Source organism: Brassica napus, chromosome C3 (assembly GCF_020379485.1).
Source record: "Brassica napus cultivar Da-Ae chromosome C3, Da-Ae, whole genome shotgun sequence".
NCBI classification, from domain to species: domain Eukaryota; kingdom Viridiplantae; phylum Streptophyta; class Magnoliopsida; order Brassicales; family Brassicaceae; genus Brassica; species Brassica napus.
Genome location: NC_063446.1, coordinates 11,711,936 through 11,730,711, shown reverse-complemented (window position 1 = coordinate 11,730,711; position 18,776 = coordinate 11,711,936). Strand labels below are relative to the sequence as shown.

At 39.6% G+C, this 18,776-nt stretch overlaps 1 protein-coding gene, 1 non-coding gene and 1 pseudogene across 2 annotated transcripts; all 3 read left to right on the top strand.

The window, feature by feature from the left end:
- The first annotated feature begins 421 nt into the window (after window positions 1-421).
- LOC106364201 lies at window positions 422-1,982 on the top strand (annotated as a pseudogene).
- Window positions 1,983-7,063: 5,081 nt separating this feature from the next.
- LOC125584725 lies at window positions 7,064-7,170 on the top strand. The gene has a single exon (XR_007321634.1). It is a non-coding gene; the product is annotated as a small nucleolar RNA R71 (small nucleolar RNA).
- A 7,658-nt stretch (window positions 7,171-14,828) lies between these two features.
- Window positions 14,829-17,668, top strand: LOC106443521 (UDP-glycosyltransferase 73C12-like). The gene has a single exon (XM_048752511.1). It carries the CDS (start codon window positions 15,233-15,235, stop codon window positions 16,772-16,774), a length of 1,542 nt encoding a protein of 513 aa, XP_048608468.1. The 5' UTR covers window positions 14,829-15,232; the 3' UTR covers window positions 16,775-17,668.
- Window positions 17,669-18,776: the final 1,108 nt, after the last annotated feature.

Here is an 18,776-nt window from a genome sequence, read left to right as displayed (position 1 = left end):
AAAGGGTGGGGTTTAGGGTTTAGGGTTTAGGGTTTAGAGTTTAGGGTTTAGGGTTTAAATTTTAGGGTTTAGGGTTTAGAGTTTAGGGTTTAGGGTTTAGAGTTTAGGGTTTAGAGTTTAGGGTTTAAGGTTTAGAGTTGAGAAATGAGGTTTTGGGGATAAGATTTCAAATTTTGAAAAATAAAAAAATTAAAATTTTCAAAGTATAAACTTAGAAATGTGCTATTTTGGTCATTTTAGTTTTTGAATGCTATTTTTGTGATATAAACTTAGAAATGTGCTATTTTAGAGATTTGCCCTTTTTTTTATCTCCATTCTTCTTATATAACCTCAAGATCACACACCCACAATATCCAAGTAGAACAAAACTTGAACGGTCCTTAATTATTGACTTGGAACCAAATATTGCTTCCCAAAACCCCACCAATATCATCCTCCTCTTCACTTTGTTCTCTTCCCTTTCATGGCTCAAGGCCACATGATTCCCATGGTTGATATTGCAAAGCTCTTGGCTCAGCGTGGTGTGACCATAACAATTGTCACCACGCCTCACAACGCAGGGAGATTTAAGAATGTCTTAAACCGTGCCATCGAGTCTGGTTTGCCCATCAACCTAGTGCATATAGACTTGTCATATCAAAAATTTGGGTTGCCAGAAGGACAAGATAATATCGACTCGCTTGACTCCATGGAGCTGATGGTGCCTTTCTTTAAAGCGGTTAACATGCTTGAAGAGCCTGTCATGAAGCTGGTAGAAGAGATGAAACCTAGACCAAACTGTTTGATTTCTGATTTATTGTTGCCTTATACAAGCAAAATCGCAAGGACGTTCAGTATACCAAAGATCGTTTTCAATGGAATGTCTATTCTACGCAGAAACCTGGAGATCTTGAAGAGTTTAAATTCCGACAAAGAGTACTTCTTTGTTCCTAGTTTTCCAGACAGAGTTGAATTTACAAAGCCTCAAGTTCCCGTAGATGCAGATGCAAGTGGAGATTGGAAAGAGTTTATGGACGAATTGGTCGAAGCAGAAAACACGTCATACGGTGTAATTCTCAATACATTTCAGGATTTAGAGGCTGCTTACGTCGAAGACTACAAAGAAGCTAGAGCCTGGAAAGTATATTGGACCAGTTTCCTTGTGCAACAAGTTAGGAGAAGACAAAGCCGAGAGGGGAAACAAGGCGGTCATTGATCAAGATGAATGTTTTAAATGGCTTGATTCTAAAGAAGAAGGGTCGGTTCTATATGTTTGCCTTGGAAGTATCTGCAATCTTCCTCTGTCTCAGCTGAAGGGGATCGGGTTAAGTCTAGAGAAATCCAAAAGACCTTTTATTTGGGTCATAAGAGGTTGGGAAAAGTATAATGAGCTCGCTGAGTGGTTCTTGGAGAGCGATTTTGAAGAAAGGATCAAAGAGAGAGGGCTTCTTATAAAAGGATGGGCACCTCAAGTGCTTATCCTTTCACACCCTTCTGTCGGAGGATTCTTGACTCATTGTGGATGGAATTCGACTCTAGAAGGAATCGCCTCGGGTGTTCCATTGCTCACTTGGCCGTTGTTTGGAGACCAATTCTGCAACCAAAAACTGGTTATTCAGGTTCTCAAAGTCGGTGTAAGCTCTGGGGTTGAAGAGGTTATGAAATGGGGAGAGGAGGAAAAAATAGGTGTGTTGGTGGATAGTGAAGGAGTGAAGAAGGCAGTGGAAGAACTAATGGGTGAAAGTGATGAAGCAAAAGAGAGAAGAAGAAGAGCCAAAGAGCTTGGAGAATTTGCTCACAGAGCTGTAGATGAAGGAGGTTCTTCTCATTCTAACATGACATTCCTCTTGGAAGATATATCGCAACTAATAGCACAATCCAAAAATTGATTACGTCATTGCTAGAGATGTTTGGTTTGCAGTTTTTTCTTACAAATATATGTTTATAATTTACTAATATTGTTTTAAGTTAACATACGTTGATCATATTTGTGTGTTTATCAAGTACTTACCAGAATTTAGCAAAAATATCTAAAAAAAGTATTATTTGTTGTGAAACTAGAGAATAGAATCTATATCTTTAAGGAGCCCTTTATATATATAGGGAATTACATAGTCATAGAATAATGGAAAGACTAAAGAAAGTAAATACAAATATGGAAAGAGTACAAATCATAATCTAATAAGGAAAAAACAAGATGCCGATTCTTTCTCTCTCTCTTCTTACGGTCGACTCTCTCTCTCTAGCATTGGGCCGGTTATGGACATCCACATTATGATTTATAACACTCCCCTTTGGATGTCATAACCATACAGAGATTGTAATACGCTTTAGATGTTGCCTCATTAAAACCTTACTAGGAAAACCCAGTAGGACAAAACTATGGTGAAGGAAAAAGAGTACAACATGATGTTAGGAGTTTTCAAGGCTCCTAAGACAAATGTTGTAGTATAGTGATTGTCGAACCAGTTCTGAGGGATATCAAAGCACCGAGAATGCAAGTACTCATTTAATCTAAGTGCAACCAATGATTTAGATGAGTTTTAAACTACTACTAATACTAGAAAGCAATAACAGAATGATACTTTCTTGACTAAGGGAAAAGAGAACTCATGGGCATAGGGATTAGACCTTGGGTGATCAAGTTTCGAACTAAGGATGACAAATGATCAATCAAACTATCGACCTTAAGCCTAGACACAATTCTAAGCAAGCTCTATGTCTAGATGAATGCTCATCTGCTAACATATCTCAAACATCAAATGTCTTTGGTTGAATAATATGAAAGCAATCATTACTAACAAGTCTATTAGCTATCTTAGCACCTTTAACAACAAATGTCTTTGGCAAAGTATACTAAAAGCCTAGGAGAGTTGTCTCAGGCATTTCATCAAACACCTTTTGGGTGGGAAATGTCTATTGATCAACTTTTGAGTGGCCAACTCAGAAGATGCATTATGAATATTCTACTAGCAAGGAACAAGAATGATCTACACTAAAACATCCTAGAACTAACCTAATCACCCTTGATCTCCCTAACCCATGAATTCAAAAGGTGATTACTCACTAATCTCCATGATTCCTCTTAAACCCATATTGGATTTCAGATTAATCATGTAGAGAAATAGATAAGAAATCAACAAGAACACAAGAACATAACAATCAAAATCCAAGAGATGAACTTCTCAAAAGAGTTTTTGTGTATTTCTCAATAGATCAAAAGATAATCTGCCTGCCGGCTACAAAAAATGTTTAAAACATAGCTTTTTCCAAGTGCAAAACGTCCAAAATAAATTGCAAAAAGGTCCTTGAGAAATCATGATTTTCGGCAGCAAAATAACGCGGAGCGACTTGCAGGTGTCGCTCCAGGGCCGATTTTTGGTGTCTCCGGGCGAGAGGTCCCGAGCGACTTTGGTGTGTCGCTCCAACGGGTCGCTCTGGATCGGGAGCGACCTTGGTAGGTCCCTCTGAGAGGTCGCTCCAGGGTCATCTAAGACTGTTCGGAGTAACGAGAACGCGAGCGAGTTCATGGTGTCGCTTTAGGAAGGTCGCTCTGAGAAGTGGGACACAGCGACTTCGTGATGTCGCTCCGGGAGGTCGCTCCCATGCTCGGTTCGTCCAATGGTCACCTTTTCACCTCTTTTGAGCTCCAAATGCACTCGAATGTCTCCAATAACCTCATGTGGTACTCCAGTACCTAATAGAGACTCATGTATGCAAAATGCAACCTAAAAATGGCTAAATCCTAGTCTATATAATCAAAATGCACATGGACGAATGGATAAGATAATGGAAATATGCAAGATATCAACTCCCCCAAACTTGTTCTTCTACTTGTCCACAAGTGAACTTTCTAGAACTCATAGGGAGAGGGGTTTGAAGGTGAGAGCTCATAGCCAAAAGAAACACACAAAGCACTCAAATCAACATCTAAATTCAGCATTAGTACACCCTCTCTTATTATACTCTAGCTTCTCTAGGCCTATTCAACTCTTTTCATCCCTACACTCATCATCATGCATTCACACATGCAAATCAGCCAACTCTCAAGTTCATTAAGCATAGCATCAAGTGAATTCTTGCAAATGGTCAATTGGTCCAAATCATTTGGTTGAGTAAGGGAAAGCTTTTATTCAAGTGGGCCAAGAGGTTCAAAATCCATGATCTTTTAAAGTGGTTTACTCTCAAAACAAGTAGCCTTGACATTGCACATAATATATCTAAGAAAGGGATCAACTCATGCATACAATGCTCAATCTCCATTGTTCTACCCTTTTCCCAATCATACAATTACACAATCATTCTCAAATATCAAACCCAACTCACATCTCTCACCAAAAGATCCTAAAAACTTTAACTCCTTCTCTTTGAAATCTACAAGGGATTTTCCACAACCTCAAAACATTACTTAGCTCCTAACAACTTTGCTAGCCCCATTTTTCTTTCTTTTTCTTTTATTTTTATATTTTATTTCTCTTTTTTTTTTTTTTTTTTTTTTTTAGATGGGGGCCAAGACTTTTCATAACTTGAGCTAGAGGTTTTTCTTCTTATCCCAATAAGACAATTCACTTAAACACAAAGAGTCATTTCTTTTCCTTTTTCATTGCTCCCAAATCATAATCACAACTCTCACCCCCCACCTATAGCTAGACAATAGAGTGTCCAATCTAGCAAAAGTGAAGATCAAGCATTGGTGTTCCCGATACTCTCAACATTATGCACATGTAAGACTTTCCGAAGAAGGCCTCACTCATCAAACAATGAAAGCTTAAAAGAAGGGAAATGTTTTGGGAGTGGTCTACCACTAGAGTTTGTCAAAATAAGATTGGCATAAAGGATGTGACAACTCAAGTGTGTATAGCCATGACTCAGTACACAAGGGACCATGAGCAAGAAGCATTAAGTTCGTTCAGTTCAAATAAGGTTGTAGTTGGCTTCAAAGACTGAGTTTCAGCAATCAACAAGTTTCAGGAAGAGTCTTCAAGGCTCGAAGCATACAAGTGTTTTTGAGAGGTGCATAAGCTATTCAAGTGCAAAGTAATGTTCTTTACAAGGCATTTCAAATCATTGCTCCCAATGCAAGTAAATGCAACCTATATGCTCTAGACTCTCCTAGAAATGCCAATGATGCAAACTAAATGATATTATTTTTTTTTATGCAAATATATATGTATAATGCAATGCATGAGACTCAAAATCATCAAAGCAAACGTGATCAAATACTTGGTACCTCCCCCAAACTTAAATGACACAGTCTCTGTGTTGTCAAGGAGAGAGAGATACCCAAAAAGAGAAAACTAATATGCAAAAACGAAATGGTATATACAAGAGAAAGTGGTGGGTTACCTTCTATAGAGAATGAGTAGAGGGAGATGCTCCCTCCTCATCGTCCTCAGGTGGTAACTCTTCAAGGTGCTCATCAGTAAGAGTGCCCATCTCTTCAATGTAGAAGGCTTGCCCGAACACAGTTGGTTTCTTCATTCTCTCCTTGATGTCAAAGTGGAGAACATGCCCTTTACCCAAATGGAGATCAATCGTGCTCTCTTTCACCTTAACAATTTCTCCTGATGTAGCTAAAAATGGCCTTCCAAGAATCAATGGTTCGTGAGCCTCCTCACCCATCTCAAGCACCACAAAATCTGTAGGTATCTCATACCTTCCAATCTTCACAGGTAGGTCCTCTAAGATGCCCACAGGGTACTTCACTGAACGATCAGCTAACACCAGAGAGAGTCTACACTTCTTGTACTTAGTGAATCCAAGCTTCTTTGCAACAGACAAATGCATCACGCTGACACTAGCTCCCAAATCGCAGAGACATTTCTCAAATACCATAGGTCCAAGAGCACAAGGTAGTGTGAAGCATCCTGGATCCTCTAACTTCTCTGCAACATCAAGCCTTTGGATGATGGCACTGCACTCATGGGGAAGAATCAACATGAAAGCATCGATGATGGGAATTGCAACCTGAGCTTCACTCATTTGCTTGTCAAACAAAGCCTTGTACTTCTCTAGCAGCTGCCTCTTGAATCTACCAGGGAATGGTAGTTTGGGTTCATAGGGAGGAGGAATAAAAGAATTCTCACTTGCTGGAGCAAGAACTTCACCATCCTTCACTGTTTTCTTCTCTTCCCCAACCTTTCCTTTACCCTTGGCTTCCACAATCTTCTCCAAGATTTCATCATTGATTTTTTCATCAACAATCACCACTTCATCATCTAAGTTGATGGCCACCTCCTCACCTAGTTTCTCAGCATCCCTGGTGAGGGTTGTAGGAGGTAACTGCTTACCACTCCTAAGGGTGATAGCTTTGGCCTCCTTGGGGTTTTGGTCAGATTTTCCAGGTAGAGATCCTTGTTGGCGAGTCTGGTGAGTGTTCATGGAAGCAAACTGATTCTCTAAATTCTTGACTGTAGAAGCAAGATGTGAGAACTTGTTGTTGAGCTCATTGTATCTCCATTCAATCTTGGAATGAAGGTTTTTCAACTCATAACCAACATGCTTCTCACTTCTAGTCTGAGACTCCAAGATTTGTTTCAGCAGGGTGTCAGTGCTGCTCTCTTGAGGAGCAGAGGAACCAGATGAGGGGTTTTGCTGAGGTTGATAGCTGCCTTGATGGTTGTTTCGAGGCGGATAACCACTCTGTTGGTTGTTGGGATAGGATTTCTGTTGGTAGTTGTTGTACTGAAAGTTGGGCTCTTTTTTGTACCAGCTACCATTGTTGTTGATGAAACACAGCTCTTCCTGACCTTCCAAACCCTCAACCTCATGGACAACAGGTGGTGTATCTTGGCTTGGGTTACCAACAAAGTGCAGCTGCTCTTGTGTGGCTTTATCAGCAAGGAGGATGTCTATCTTATCCTGTAGAGCTTTCAACTCCTTCCTCGTCTGCTTATCATCTGTTCGACTGCTTCTGTCGTGGTCTCCACTGTAGACTGCATCACTCTTTACCATGTTGTCAAACAGCTCCTCTGCATCTTCCTCAGTTCTTCCCAAGAAGAACCCATTGCTAGCTGTATCCAGTCTGGCCCTGTACTTAGGAAGAGCACCACGGTAGAATGTGCTCAGCAAGCTCTCCTTAGAGAAACCATGGTGTGGGCATTGAGCTTGGTAGCCCTTGAATCTCTCATAGGCTTCACTGAATCCTTCCAAGTTCTTCTGTTGGAAATTGGAGATCTCATTTCTCAGCTTAGCAGTTCTTGAGGATGAGAAGAATTTCTCTAAGAATGCTCTCTTGCAGTCATCCCAAGTGGTGATAGAGTCGCTGGGTAGAGACTTCTCCCACTGACGTGCCTTATCCCCCAAAGAGAAAGGGAATAGCTTGAGCTTTAAAGCATCTTCGGACACACCATTGGTTTTTGACAACCCACAGTAGCTGTCAAACCTGTCCAAGTGATCAAATGGATCCTCTAGAGCCAAGCCATGATACTTGTTGTTCTCAATCACGTTGAGGAGTCCTGATTTGATCTCGAAGTTGTTGGCTACTACAGCCGGTGCTCGGATTCCCAATCTATGACCATGTATGTTGGGGCGGTCGTAAGTGCCAATGGGTCGAGCTGCCCGCGGTTGGTGTTCTGCCCCTTGCGGTGGATCTGCCATATCAATATCCAAGTGGACTTGGTGTTCTTCTTCTCTTCTACCTCTAGCACACTCCCTCTCAAAAGCTCTGATGTCTGCTACTATTGAAACTAGGTTTGATGGACCCCTGCTCCTCAAGTTCATACACCTGAAAGTGAAAGGTAGGTGAAGAAGAAGAATCAGTAACAAAACAAAATTAAAATGACTTAGTCTCAAGCAAGTGACAAAATCTCAATGTTTAAATCTACTTAGAATTTGGCAACGGCGCCAATTTGATGTTAGGAGTTTTCAAGGCTCCTAAGACAAATGTTGTAGTATAGTGATTGTCGAACCAGTTCTGAGGGATATCAAAGCACCGAGAATGCAAATACTCACTTAATCTAAGTGCAACCAATGATTTAGATGAGTTTTAAACTACTACTAATACTAGAAAGCAATAACAGAATGATACTTTCTTGACTAAGGGAAAAGAAAACTCATGGGCATAGGGATTAGACCTTGGGTGATCAAGTTTCGAACTAAGGATGACAAATGATCAATCAAACTGTCGACCTTAAGCCTAGACACAATTCTAAGCAAGCTCTATGTCTAGATGAATGCTCATTTGCTAACATATCTCAAACATCAAATGTCTTTGGTTGAATAATATGAAAGCAATCATTACTAACAAGTCTATTAGCTATCTTAGCCCTTTAACAACAAATGTCTTTGGCAAAGTATACTAAAAGCCTAGGAGAGTTGTCTCAGGCATTTCATCAAACACCTTTTGGGTGGGAAATGTCTATTGATCAACTTTTGAGTGGCCAACTCAGAAGATGCATTATGAATACTCTACTAGCAAGGAACAAGAATGATCTACACTAAAACATCCTAGAACTAACCTAATCACCCTTGATCTCCCTAACCCATGAATTCAAAAGGTGATTACTCACTAATCTCCATGATTCCTCTTAAACCCATATTGGATTTCAGATTAATCATGTAGAGAAATAGATAAGAAATCAACAAGAACACAAGAACATAACAATCAAAATCCAAGAGATGAACTTCTCCAGAGAGTTTTTGTGTATTTCTCAATAGATCAAAAGATAATCTGCCTACCGGCTACAAAAAATGTTTAAAACATAGCTTTTTCCAAGTGCAAAACGTCCAAAATAAATTGCAAAAAGGTCCTTGAGAAATCATGATTTTCGGCAGCAAAATAACGCGGAGCGACTTGCAGGTGTCGCTCCAGGGCCGATTTTTGATGTCTCCGGGCGAGAGGTCCCGAGCGACTTTGGTGTGTCGCTCCAACGGGTCGCTCTGGATCGGGAGCGACCTTGGTAGGTCCCTCTGAGAGGTCGCTCCAGGGTCATCTAAGACTGTTCGGAGTAACGAGAACGCGAGCGACTTCATGGCGTCGCTTTAGGAAGGTCGCTCTGAGAAGTGGGACACAGCGACTTCGTGATGTCGCTCCGGGAGGTCGCTCCCATGCTCGGTTCGTCCAATGGTCACCTTTTCACCTCTTTTGAGCTCCAAATGCACTCGAATGTCTCCAATAACCTCATGTGGTACTCCAGTACCTAATAGAGACTCATGTATGCAAAATGCAACCTAAACATGGCTAAATCCTAGTCTATATGATCAAAATGCACATGGACGAATGGATAAGATAATGGAAATATGCAAGATATCACAACACGTATTACTCCCACTGTTCTGAACAACTCGCGGCTGGCCTCATGAACAGCCAAGATCTCCGAATGGTTTGAAGATGTGGCCGCGATCGTCTGCTTCATGGAACACCATGATATGGCCGTTCCACCATGTGTGAAAACGTAGTCTGTCTGTGATCGAGCATTGTGTGGATCCGAAAAATAACCTGCATCAGCAAAATCAACAAAACCTTCTTTGTTTTGGTTAGTATAAAATAAACCCAAGTCTATCGTTCCTTGCAGGTAACGAAGAATATGTTTAATCCCATCTCAGTGCCTTTGGGTTAGACAAGAGCTAAATCTAGACAATAGATTCACGGCAAAACATATATCTGGTCGTGTGTGACTAGCCAGATACATCAAAGCTCCTATGGCACTGAGATATGGCACTTCGGGACCAAGGACATCTTCATCGTCCATCTTAGGACGGAATGGATCAGTGTCCAGGCCGAGAGACCTCACGACCATGGGGTTAGATAAGGGGTGAGACTCGGCCATGTTGAATCTCTTGAGTACATTTTCTGTATATGCCATTTGATGCACAAGGATTCCATCTCTTATGTACTCAAGCTGTAATCCCAAGCAAAACTTTGTTTTTCCAAGATCTTTCATCTCAAATTCTTTCTTAAGATATTCAACTGTTTGGGAGATTTCTCCAGAAGTTCCTAGGATATTTAAATCATCAACATATACTACTATGATCACAAAGCCCTGGCCGAATTTCTTTATAAAGATACAAGGGCTGATCGGATCATTCTTGTATCCTTCTTTCACTAAGCACTCACTTAGTCTATTGTACCACATTTCCGCATGATTGTTTCAATCCATAAAGTGAATTATTCAACTTTATACAGTGTTGTTCTCGAGTACTCGTTTTTTTTTTCCAACTCTATACCCTCTGGTACTTTCATATAAATCTCATTATCCAGTGGCCCATATAAGTATGCAGTTACAACATCCATTAACCGCAAGTCTAATTTTTTTTTCTCTTATAGCCATACTTATCAGGAATCTAAAAGTAGTAGCATCCACCACAGAGGAGTATGTCTCCTCATAATTTATTCCTGGTCTCTGTGAGAATCCTTGTGCAACAAGCCGTGCTTTATATCTAACGACATTACCATGTTCGTTTCTCTTTCTCACAAAGACCCACTTATGGCCGACTGGTTTAGCATCATAAGGTGTCCGGACTATTGGTCCAAAGACATCTCTCTTCTTTAAAGAGTTTAAATCCACATTTATAGCTTCTTTCCATTTGATCCAATCTGATCGTTGAGTGCACTCATAAATAGACGTGAGTGTCATGATCCACATTATCATCCATGATTTCAAGTGCTACATTGCATGTAAATATATCATCAATGTCGACATTCTTTCTGTTCCATTGTATCCCAGACAAGACATAGTTTATTGGGATCTCATTATTATCAGGACCTTCAGTACCTTGAATCTTGGCGTCCCAAGAATAAGTATTAGATACATCAGGGCCGGACGCATCTAAGCATTCATGATCACCCGCGATCGCTATTAGGGTTTTGGGATCGGCCGCAGTTAAGTCCCGGGATTTAGGAACGGCCGCGGTCGTGTCTAGGGTTTTAACAACCTTGGTTTCGTTATCTGCACTTTTCTTAGTTTTTCGAGGGTTCTTATCTTTGGAACCTATTGGTCTACCACGTTTCAAACGTTGTCTAGACTCTGTAGCAACTTGATTGTGTCCCTCTTGAACATCAATTCTGATTGGTGCATTAGCAGCTGGTATATATGACTTAGTCACTCTTTTCGGGTCCGCAAAGGAATCTGACAATTGATTAGATATCTTTTGTAAATGTATAATCTTTTGGACTTCTAAATCACAATCTTTGAGTCCGAGGATCTTGCCAATATAAGAATGTTTGATTCCATGTAATTTCTTTTACCAGTTTACTGCTATCTCCCCCTAATGTTGGATGTTCGTTCATCAAAGTGACAATCCGCATACCTGGCCTTAAATAAATCACCCGTAGTTGGTTCAAGGTATTTTATAATCGTGGGAGAATTATATCCAACATATATACCTATTCTCCTTTGAGGTCCCATCTTTGTTCTCTGTGGTGGTGCAATTGGCACATAGACGGCACATCCAAATGTCTTAAGATGGGATACGGCTGGCTCATGACCCGTAAGCAATTGTGATGGGAGATATTTATGTTCACTAGACGGTCTGATACGAATCAGTTCGGCCGCGTGCAAGACCGCGTGTCCCCAAGCTGTGGCCGGAAGCTTAGACCTCATAAGCAATGGTCTAGCTATTAGCTGAATTCGTTTTATGAATGATTCTGCCAAGCCGTTCTGTGTATGTACATGTGCCACGGAGTGTTCCACACTTACCTCCATGGACATACAGTAATCATTAAACGTTTGGAACGTGAACTCACCAGCATTGGTCTCTATCATTCCGACCTTAGCATAGTAAAAGGCCAGTAGAGAGCGCATGTATAGACTCTAGGACTTTCTTATAGCCTTGGACGATCTCTATGATCTGAAGGAAATCTTTGTTTCTTTCGCCCTTAGTCTCAATATGAAAGCCATTCATTCGAATGTCTTTAAAGCTCAATAGGCTTCTCTTAGAGCTGGGTGAATACAATGCATCAGATATCTCTAGATGCGTACCCTTAGGCAATAGGATGTTAGCCTGGCCGTAGCCCTATATGAGACTGGCTATACCCGGAATGATACATTAGAGACTTCATATAAAAACTTTCATTCGTTAATAAAATAATTTCAAAGCAATCAAAACATAGAAAACATAAAGCAAAGAACACGAAAACATAAATGTTGAATTCAACTTTATTCTTTTAAACAATCTAAAGTTTCATAATCCATAAGATTGTCTTGGTCATGATTGAAATCATCTTCACCATCTTGATAAGTCATATGAGCTTCAGGATCCTTCCCTTTCAAACTTTCTTGGTAGAGGTCAACGAGATGTTTGGGAGTCCTACATGTCATAGCCCAATGATTATCCATACCACATGTATGGCACACGGATTTGGTCGAGTTTTGTGGCTTGAAAGATGTACCACGGCCTCGCCCATGTCCACGGCCTCCATAGGAGCCACGGCTATATGAGTTGCCTTGGCCTCGACCAAACGAGTTTCGGTCTCGACCACCACGTCCATGCCATTTTCCACGACCACGGTTGTGTTGACTATCACTCTGGACATGGTTCGACTCTTTCTTAGCCTCTACGGTCGCATGTGCCTCAGGTAATGGGTTTGTTCCAGGAGGTCTCAATTCACTGTTTCTCATCAACAGTTCATTGTTATGCTCAGCGAGCAAGAGACAAGAGATCAGATTAGCATAAGTTGTGAAGCCCTTCTCACGGTACTGTTGTTGTAACAACACATTGCTTGTGTGGAAGGTGGAAAAGGTTTTTCTCAAGCATATCCTTATCCGTTATATCCTCACCACACAGTTTCAATTTTGAAACTATTTTAAACAGGGCCGAGTTATACTCGTCAACGGACTTGAAGTCCTGGATTCTGAGATTCCTCAAATCATACATAGCCTTTGGTAATAACACCGTTCTCTGGTGATCATATCTCGTTTTCAACTCTGTCCAAAGGTCTAGAGGATTCTCAATAGTCAAATACTGATCTTTGAGACTCTCAATAAGATGATGGCGTATAATTAATATTGCACTGTATCTATCTTTCTCACTTGCATTATTGCCCTCAGTGATACATTCACCGAGTCCCTTGGATTTTAGGATGATCTTAGCATCAAGTGTCCATTGCAAGTAACTATCTCCAGAGAGATTTAGGGCAGCAAAATCCAAATTGTTGATTTTCGATATCTGAAATCATATGTTTCATAATTTAGATTTAAAAGTGTTCAAGCGAATGCAATCAATATGCTCAAGCAATCCGGATTCTAAGTATGATGCAAATAGGTCATTCGTAAATGATGCATACATGTTCAATCTTAGCATTCGGATTCTATATGCAATCAGTTCGTACTATTATGCATGCATGATGCGAACAAGCCGCACGGCTAGAATCTTAGCAAACGGTTTCAATGCAATCAATACAATGGTCATTCGTTTTCAATCTTAGCAAACGGTTTTCTAAGAGTTCAATGTGTAATTGCAATCAAACAGTCGAGCAATGCATCAATTAGGGTTCATTCGAGAATGTATGAAAACTATCAATACTAGCCGGATCATTATCAAGACGAGAATGCATAAATCATTTAACCTAGCTAACGATTTCTATTTCAATTCAAGCACTCAGTTTTAATCAATCAAACAAGATAGTATTCGATTTTAATTTCAAGACATTAGGGTTTCGATCAAACAATCAATACGACTTCAATTTGAAAATCATTCAATCGGTTTTATCAATTCAAACAACCAAATTCAAGAATGAGATTATCAATCCTAGCAATCGATTTCTATGTGATCAAATTCAATACGGTTTTAACTAATCAAGGCTAGCATACTATATCCAAACATACAATCATTCAAACAATCAATTTCGATTCAAAGTATTAGATTAGGGTTTCAATTTTAATTCATCCAATCAATCAATTTGATTTCGAATTAGGGTTTATAAAATCGAATGTGTTTTAGTATTAGGATTTTAAATAAAATTGATTTCATGCATTCATGCAATAAGCATGTATGCGGCTAGGATCATGGATATCAGGGTTTCGATTTTGATCTTAGATCATTGGGGTTTTGAGATTCAAAACCATTAAGGTTTCAATTTTAATTGATCAAACAATCAATCTTGATTAGGGTTTGGGGTATCGAACTTATGATTATGAGCTTCGATTTACTCATTGGGGTTTTGATCTATTACCCTATGGTTTTGATTTCAACATTAGATCATACTATTAGGGTTTGTAGTTTTTATGGTTTCGATTCTTATCAAACAATCAAATTCGATTATGGGTTCTCTTTAAGGTTTCGAATTACGTTAACCTCAAGTAGGGTTGAATGGACCACCAAAGAGATGAACCGCAAGCTGGAACTGATCAGAACGCAAGCTGGTGTTGTCGCGAGCTGTCTGATTGCTGAGATCGGGAACGCGAGCTGTCCAACGTGCTGATCAGGTCGCGAGCTGTCCACGAGCTGTCTGAGATCATCTTGTTTACGAGCTAAAGGTTGAACAAGCCGAGATCGTCTGAGTTAGGATCATGAACGCCTTAAGATGAAGATGATCGGGAACAGATTGCAAACAAGGATCGGGATGTAAGGTTTCGCGATCGGGATTAGGATGGTTCGCCGGTAAGGATTATCGCCGATTAGGGATAGAGTTTTAGGCAGATTGTTTAGCTTAGGGATTTAGAGTCTATCGTGATGATAACGTGTTGTGAAACTAGAGAATATAATCTGTATGTTTCTGTATTATTCATAAACATAAGGAGCTCTTTATATATAGGGAATTACACCGTCATAGAATAATGGAAAGACTAAAGAAAGGAAATACAAATATAGAAAGAGTACAAATCATAATCTAATAAGGAAAATGCAAGATGCCGATTATCTCTCTTTACTCACGGTCGACTCTCTCTCTCTAGCATTGGATCGGTTATCAACCGGACCGGTTATGAACATCCATAATATGATTTATAACATTATTCTTTTTGAAAATTTTGACAGTCGTACGACGGGCGAGTAAATTTGTGAAAAAAAGGAAGGATATACTGTAAATTTGTGAAAAAAAGGAAGAGTCTAATTCCAAATACATAATTATGCCAGCACGTAAAAGTTTACTAAGAAGCAAATCTAAATATACAAAATAGTCAAGAAATACAAAATACGTAATGAAAGTATTCAGTGAAAGTCCAGTACTTATTAAGTTATCATTGGCAACCATATTTAAAATGATTTCTTACCAGTTATAAGTTATGTCACTTTGGTCAAGGTCTTTTCCTTCCTCTAATATATTTGTTACTATACACGATTCTTTTGCACATATATATATATATATATATATATGCTTACGCACCACACTCATTGCTCAAGACCAAACCAAAAACTAGCAGTCATGGCTTCTGAAGTTAGCCACCACTCATATTCTTCGCTTCACTTTGTTCTCTTTCCCTTCATGGCTCAAGGCCACATGATTCCCATGGTCGATATTGCAAAGCTTTTGGCTCAGCGTGGTGTGGCCATAACAATCATCACAACTCCTAACAACGCAGCGAGGTTCAAAAACGTCTTACACCGTGCCATCGAGTCTGGCTTGTCCATCAACCTGGTGCATGTCAAGTTTCCACATCAAGAAGCTGGTTTACCAGAAGGACAAGAGAACGTAGATTTTCTTGAGTCGATGGGGTCGATGGCAACTTTTCTTAAAGCGGTTAACATGCTCGAAGAACCGGTCCAGAAGCTTATTGATGAGATGACACCTCAACCAAGCTGTATCATTTCTGATATGTGTTTGTTTTATACAAACAAAATTGCTAAGAGGTTGAATATACCAAAGATCGTTTTCCATGGCTTTTCTAGCTTTTGTCTTCTGTGTATGCATGTTTTACGCAATAACCATGAGATGCTGGAGAATATAAAGTCAGACAAAGAGTATTTCCTCCTTCCCTCTTTCCCTGACAAAGTTGAATTTACAAAACTTCAAGCTCCTGTGGATACACATCCTGAGGGAGATTGGAAAGATGTGCTTAGCAATTTGGACGAGGCGGACACCACATCCTTTGGTGTTATCGTCAACACCTTTGAAGAGCTCGAACCAGCTTATGTCAAAGAACTCAAGGAGGCCAGAGATGGTAAAGTATGGACCCTTGGACCTGTTGCCTTGTGCAACAAGGTGGGAGCAGATCAAGCTGAGAGGGGAAAGAAGGCAGACATTAACCAAGAAGATTGTCTTAAATGGCTTGATTCTAACGAAGAAGGGTCAGTGCTATATGTTTGCCTTGGTAGCATTTGCAATCTTACCTTGGATCAGCTCAAGGAGCTCGGGCTAGGCCTTGAGGAATCCAAAAGACCTTTCATTTGGGTCATAAGAAGCTGGGAGAAGTATGATGAGCTAGCTGAGTGGATCTTGGAGAGCGGTTTCGAAGAAAGAATCAAAGAGAGAGGCCTTCTCATCAAAGGATGGTCTCCTCAAATGATTATTCTTCAACATGTGTCTGTAGGAGGGTTCTTAACCCATTGTGGATGGAACTCAACTCTTGAGGGGATAACATCTGGTCTACCACTGCTTACATGGCCGCTATTTGCTGACCAATTCTCCAATGAGAAATTGGTCGTGCAGGTGTTAAAATCCGGTGTTAGAGTTGGGGTCGATGAGCCTATGATATGGGGTGAAGAGGAGAAAATAGGAGTATTGGTGGATAAAGAGGGAGTTAAGAAAGCAGTGGAAGAGTTAATGGGTGATTCGGATGACGCTAAGGAGAGAAGAAGAAGAGCCAAAGGGCTTGGAGAATTAGCACATAAGGCTGTGGACAAAGGAGGCTCTTCTCATTCTAACATCACTTTACTCATAGAAGACATTATGGACCAAGTGAAATCCAGAAACTGATTACATTGTTGTCTTGATATATTATGTAAGTTTTATTCAAATTATCTTCTTCTTTTTGTCAAATGTGAGTTTTAAGCTCCAATATTTTCCCTAGTCTCAATTCGAATTACTTTTTTTTCAATACTCCATCTCGTGTTCTAGCACTCTTCTTTACTCTAGTTCCAAATAGGCGCAACACTTACGTAACCAAAAGTTTTGGCTTCAATACTATAGAACATGTGTTTCTTAACCAGTTTATGGTAACTGAAATACTTCTCTTAGATTATGGGAGGCCAGAGTTCAAATCCTTCCACTGAAATTTCAGGGTTGGAAAAAAGAATTCAGTACTAGTTGGCTATTATGAATGTTATAAATAAATAACAGAAAAAATCATACAGTATATTGTAGTTCATTTTTTACATGCATGAGATTAGAGGACCTCCTAGACTCCTAGTATTACACAAGGTTCTTAAAAAATACAAAATAAATAAAAATTATTAAAAATGTGTATCGTCGTCAGATTTCTAGAAAGTAGTGAACTTTCAGAGCTAATAGGCGAGCAAGTTACCAATGGAAAGCGATGAAGAAGAGCAGATGGTTTTCTTGGATCGTACAACTCGAGCAACACGGGGTAAACGGTAAGAGAACCACTCAAGCTAAGCTTCTATTACTTGATCAATGGGTTTAACCGTTTAACTAGAGCTGTAAACTGGGTTAGTCTACGTCCATTAGCTCATATCCATTTGTCCATTTATTGTTTGCGGTCAGAAAGTGACCATGTCCGTTAAGAACCGTCCATTAAGGACTAGACTCACTAACACCCATGTTTAAATGGGATGCCATAGAGTCCATAATAGACCATATAAGAAAAGTTTAAATTTTGCGGTTTTGGCGGAAAAAGTCAATTTTGCGGTTGTGGCGGGGAAAATCGATTTTTTCAGTTTTAGCAAAAAAACCAGATTTTCCGATTTTGGCGAGAAACCCCGATTTTGAGGCTTTAACGGGAAAACTCGATTTTTGCGGTTTTAGCAGGAAAACTCGATTTTTGCGGTTTTAGCGGAAAAACTCGATTTTGCGGTTTTGGCGGAAAAACTCGATTTTGCGGTTTTGGCGGAAAAACTCGATTTTTCGGTTTTGGCGGAAAAACTCGATTTTGCGGTTTTGGCGGAAAACTCAATTTTGCGGTTTTGGCGGAAAAACTCAATTTTTCGGTTTTAGCGGAAAAACTCGTTTTTGCGGTTTTGGCGGAAAAACTCGATTTCCGGTTTTGGCGGAAAAAATCGATTTTTGGTTTTGGCGGAAAAAATCAATTTTTAGTTTTGGCGAGAAAACTCAATTTTACGGTTTTGGCAAGAAATCTCGATTTTGCGGTTTTGGCGAAAATTTTGATTTTGCGGTTTTAGCTGGAATACTTGATTTTATGGTTTTGACAAAAAAAAACTTAATATTAAGATTTTAGCGGAAAAAATCAATTTTGCGATTTTGGCGGGAAAACTCAGATTTTAGAAACTTTAGCTTTTTGTGACCATTGGACCGTCCATGTCCACATAGTCCAAATCCATTAACGCCCATTACCTATTTGTCATGTGATTCTTATCCATTTATAATCTGCATGGACAAATAGATGTCACCAAATTAAACCCATTTATATTTGGACATTGGCGACCAATGGTTAGCCCGCCCATTTGACAGCTTTACGTTTAACCTACGCAAGCTTAGCTTCTAGTTGTGACCATTGGAGGTCTATTTTGTATAAAACCATCCACAATAACATTGCATAAATCATTTTTATGATTAGTGGAGCCAATTTTAATTGAGTAGTTTGATTAACGATGGAGAAAAGAACTTGAAGATCTTTAAATAATTAATAAGACGATTCAGTGTGGTTGAATCTTCATAAAACTGATAGAATTGAATTGTTGATAATTATTACATATTCATTCCATTCCTTAATGATAAATTTTTTAGAAAAAAAATTGTTTCAGAAAGATGCATTTTTGTGTTTTCTATGAAAAAATTGTAA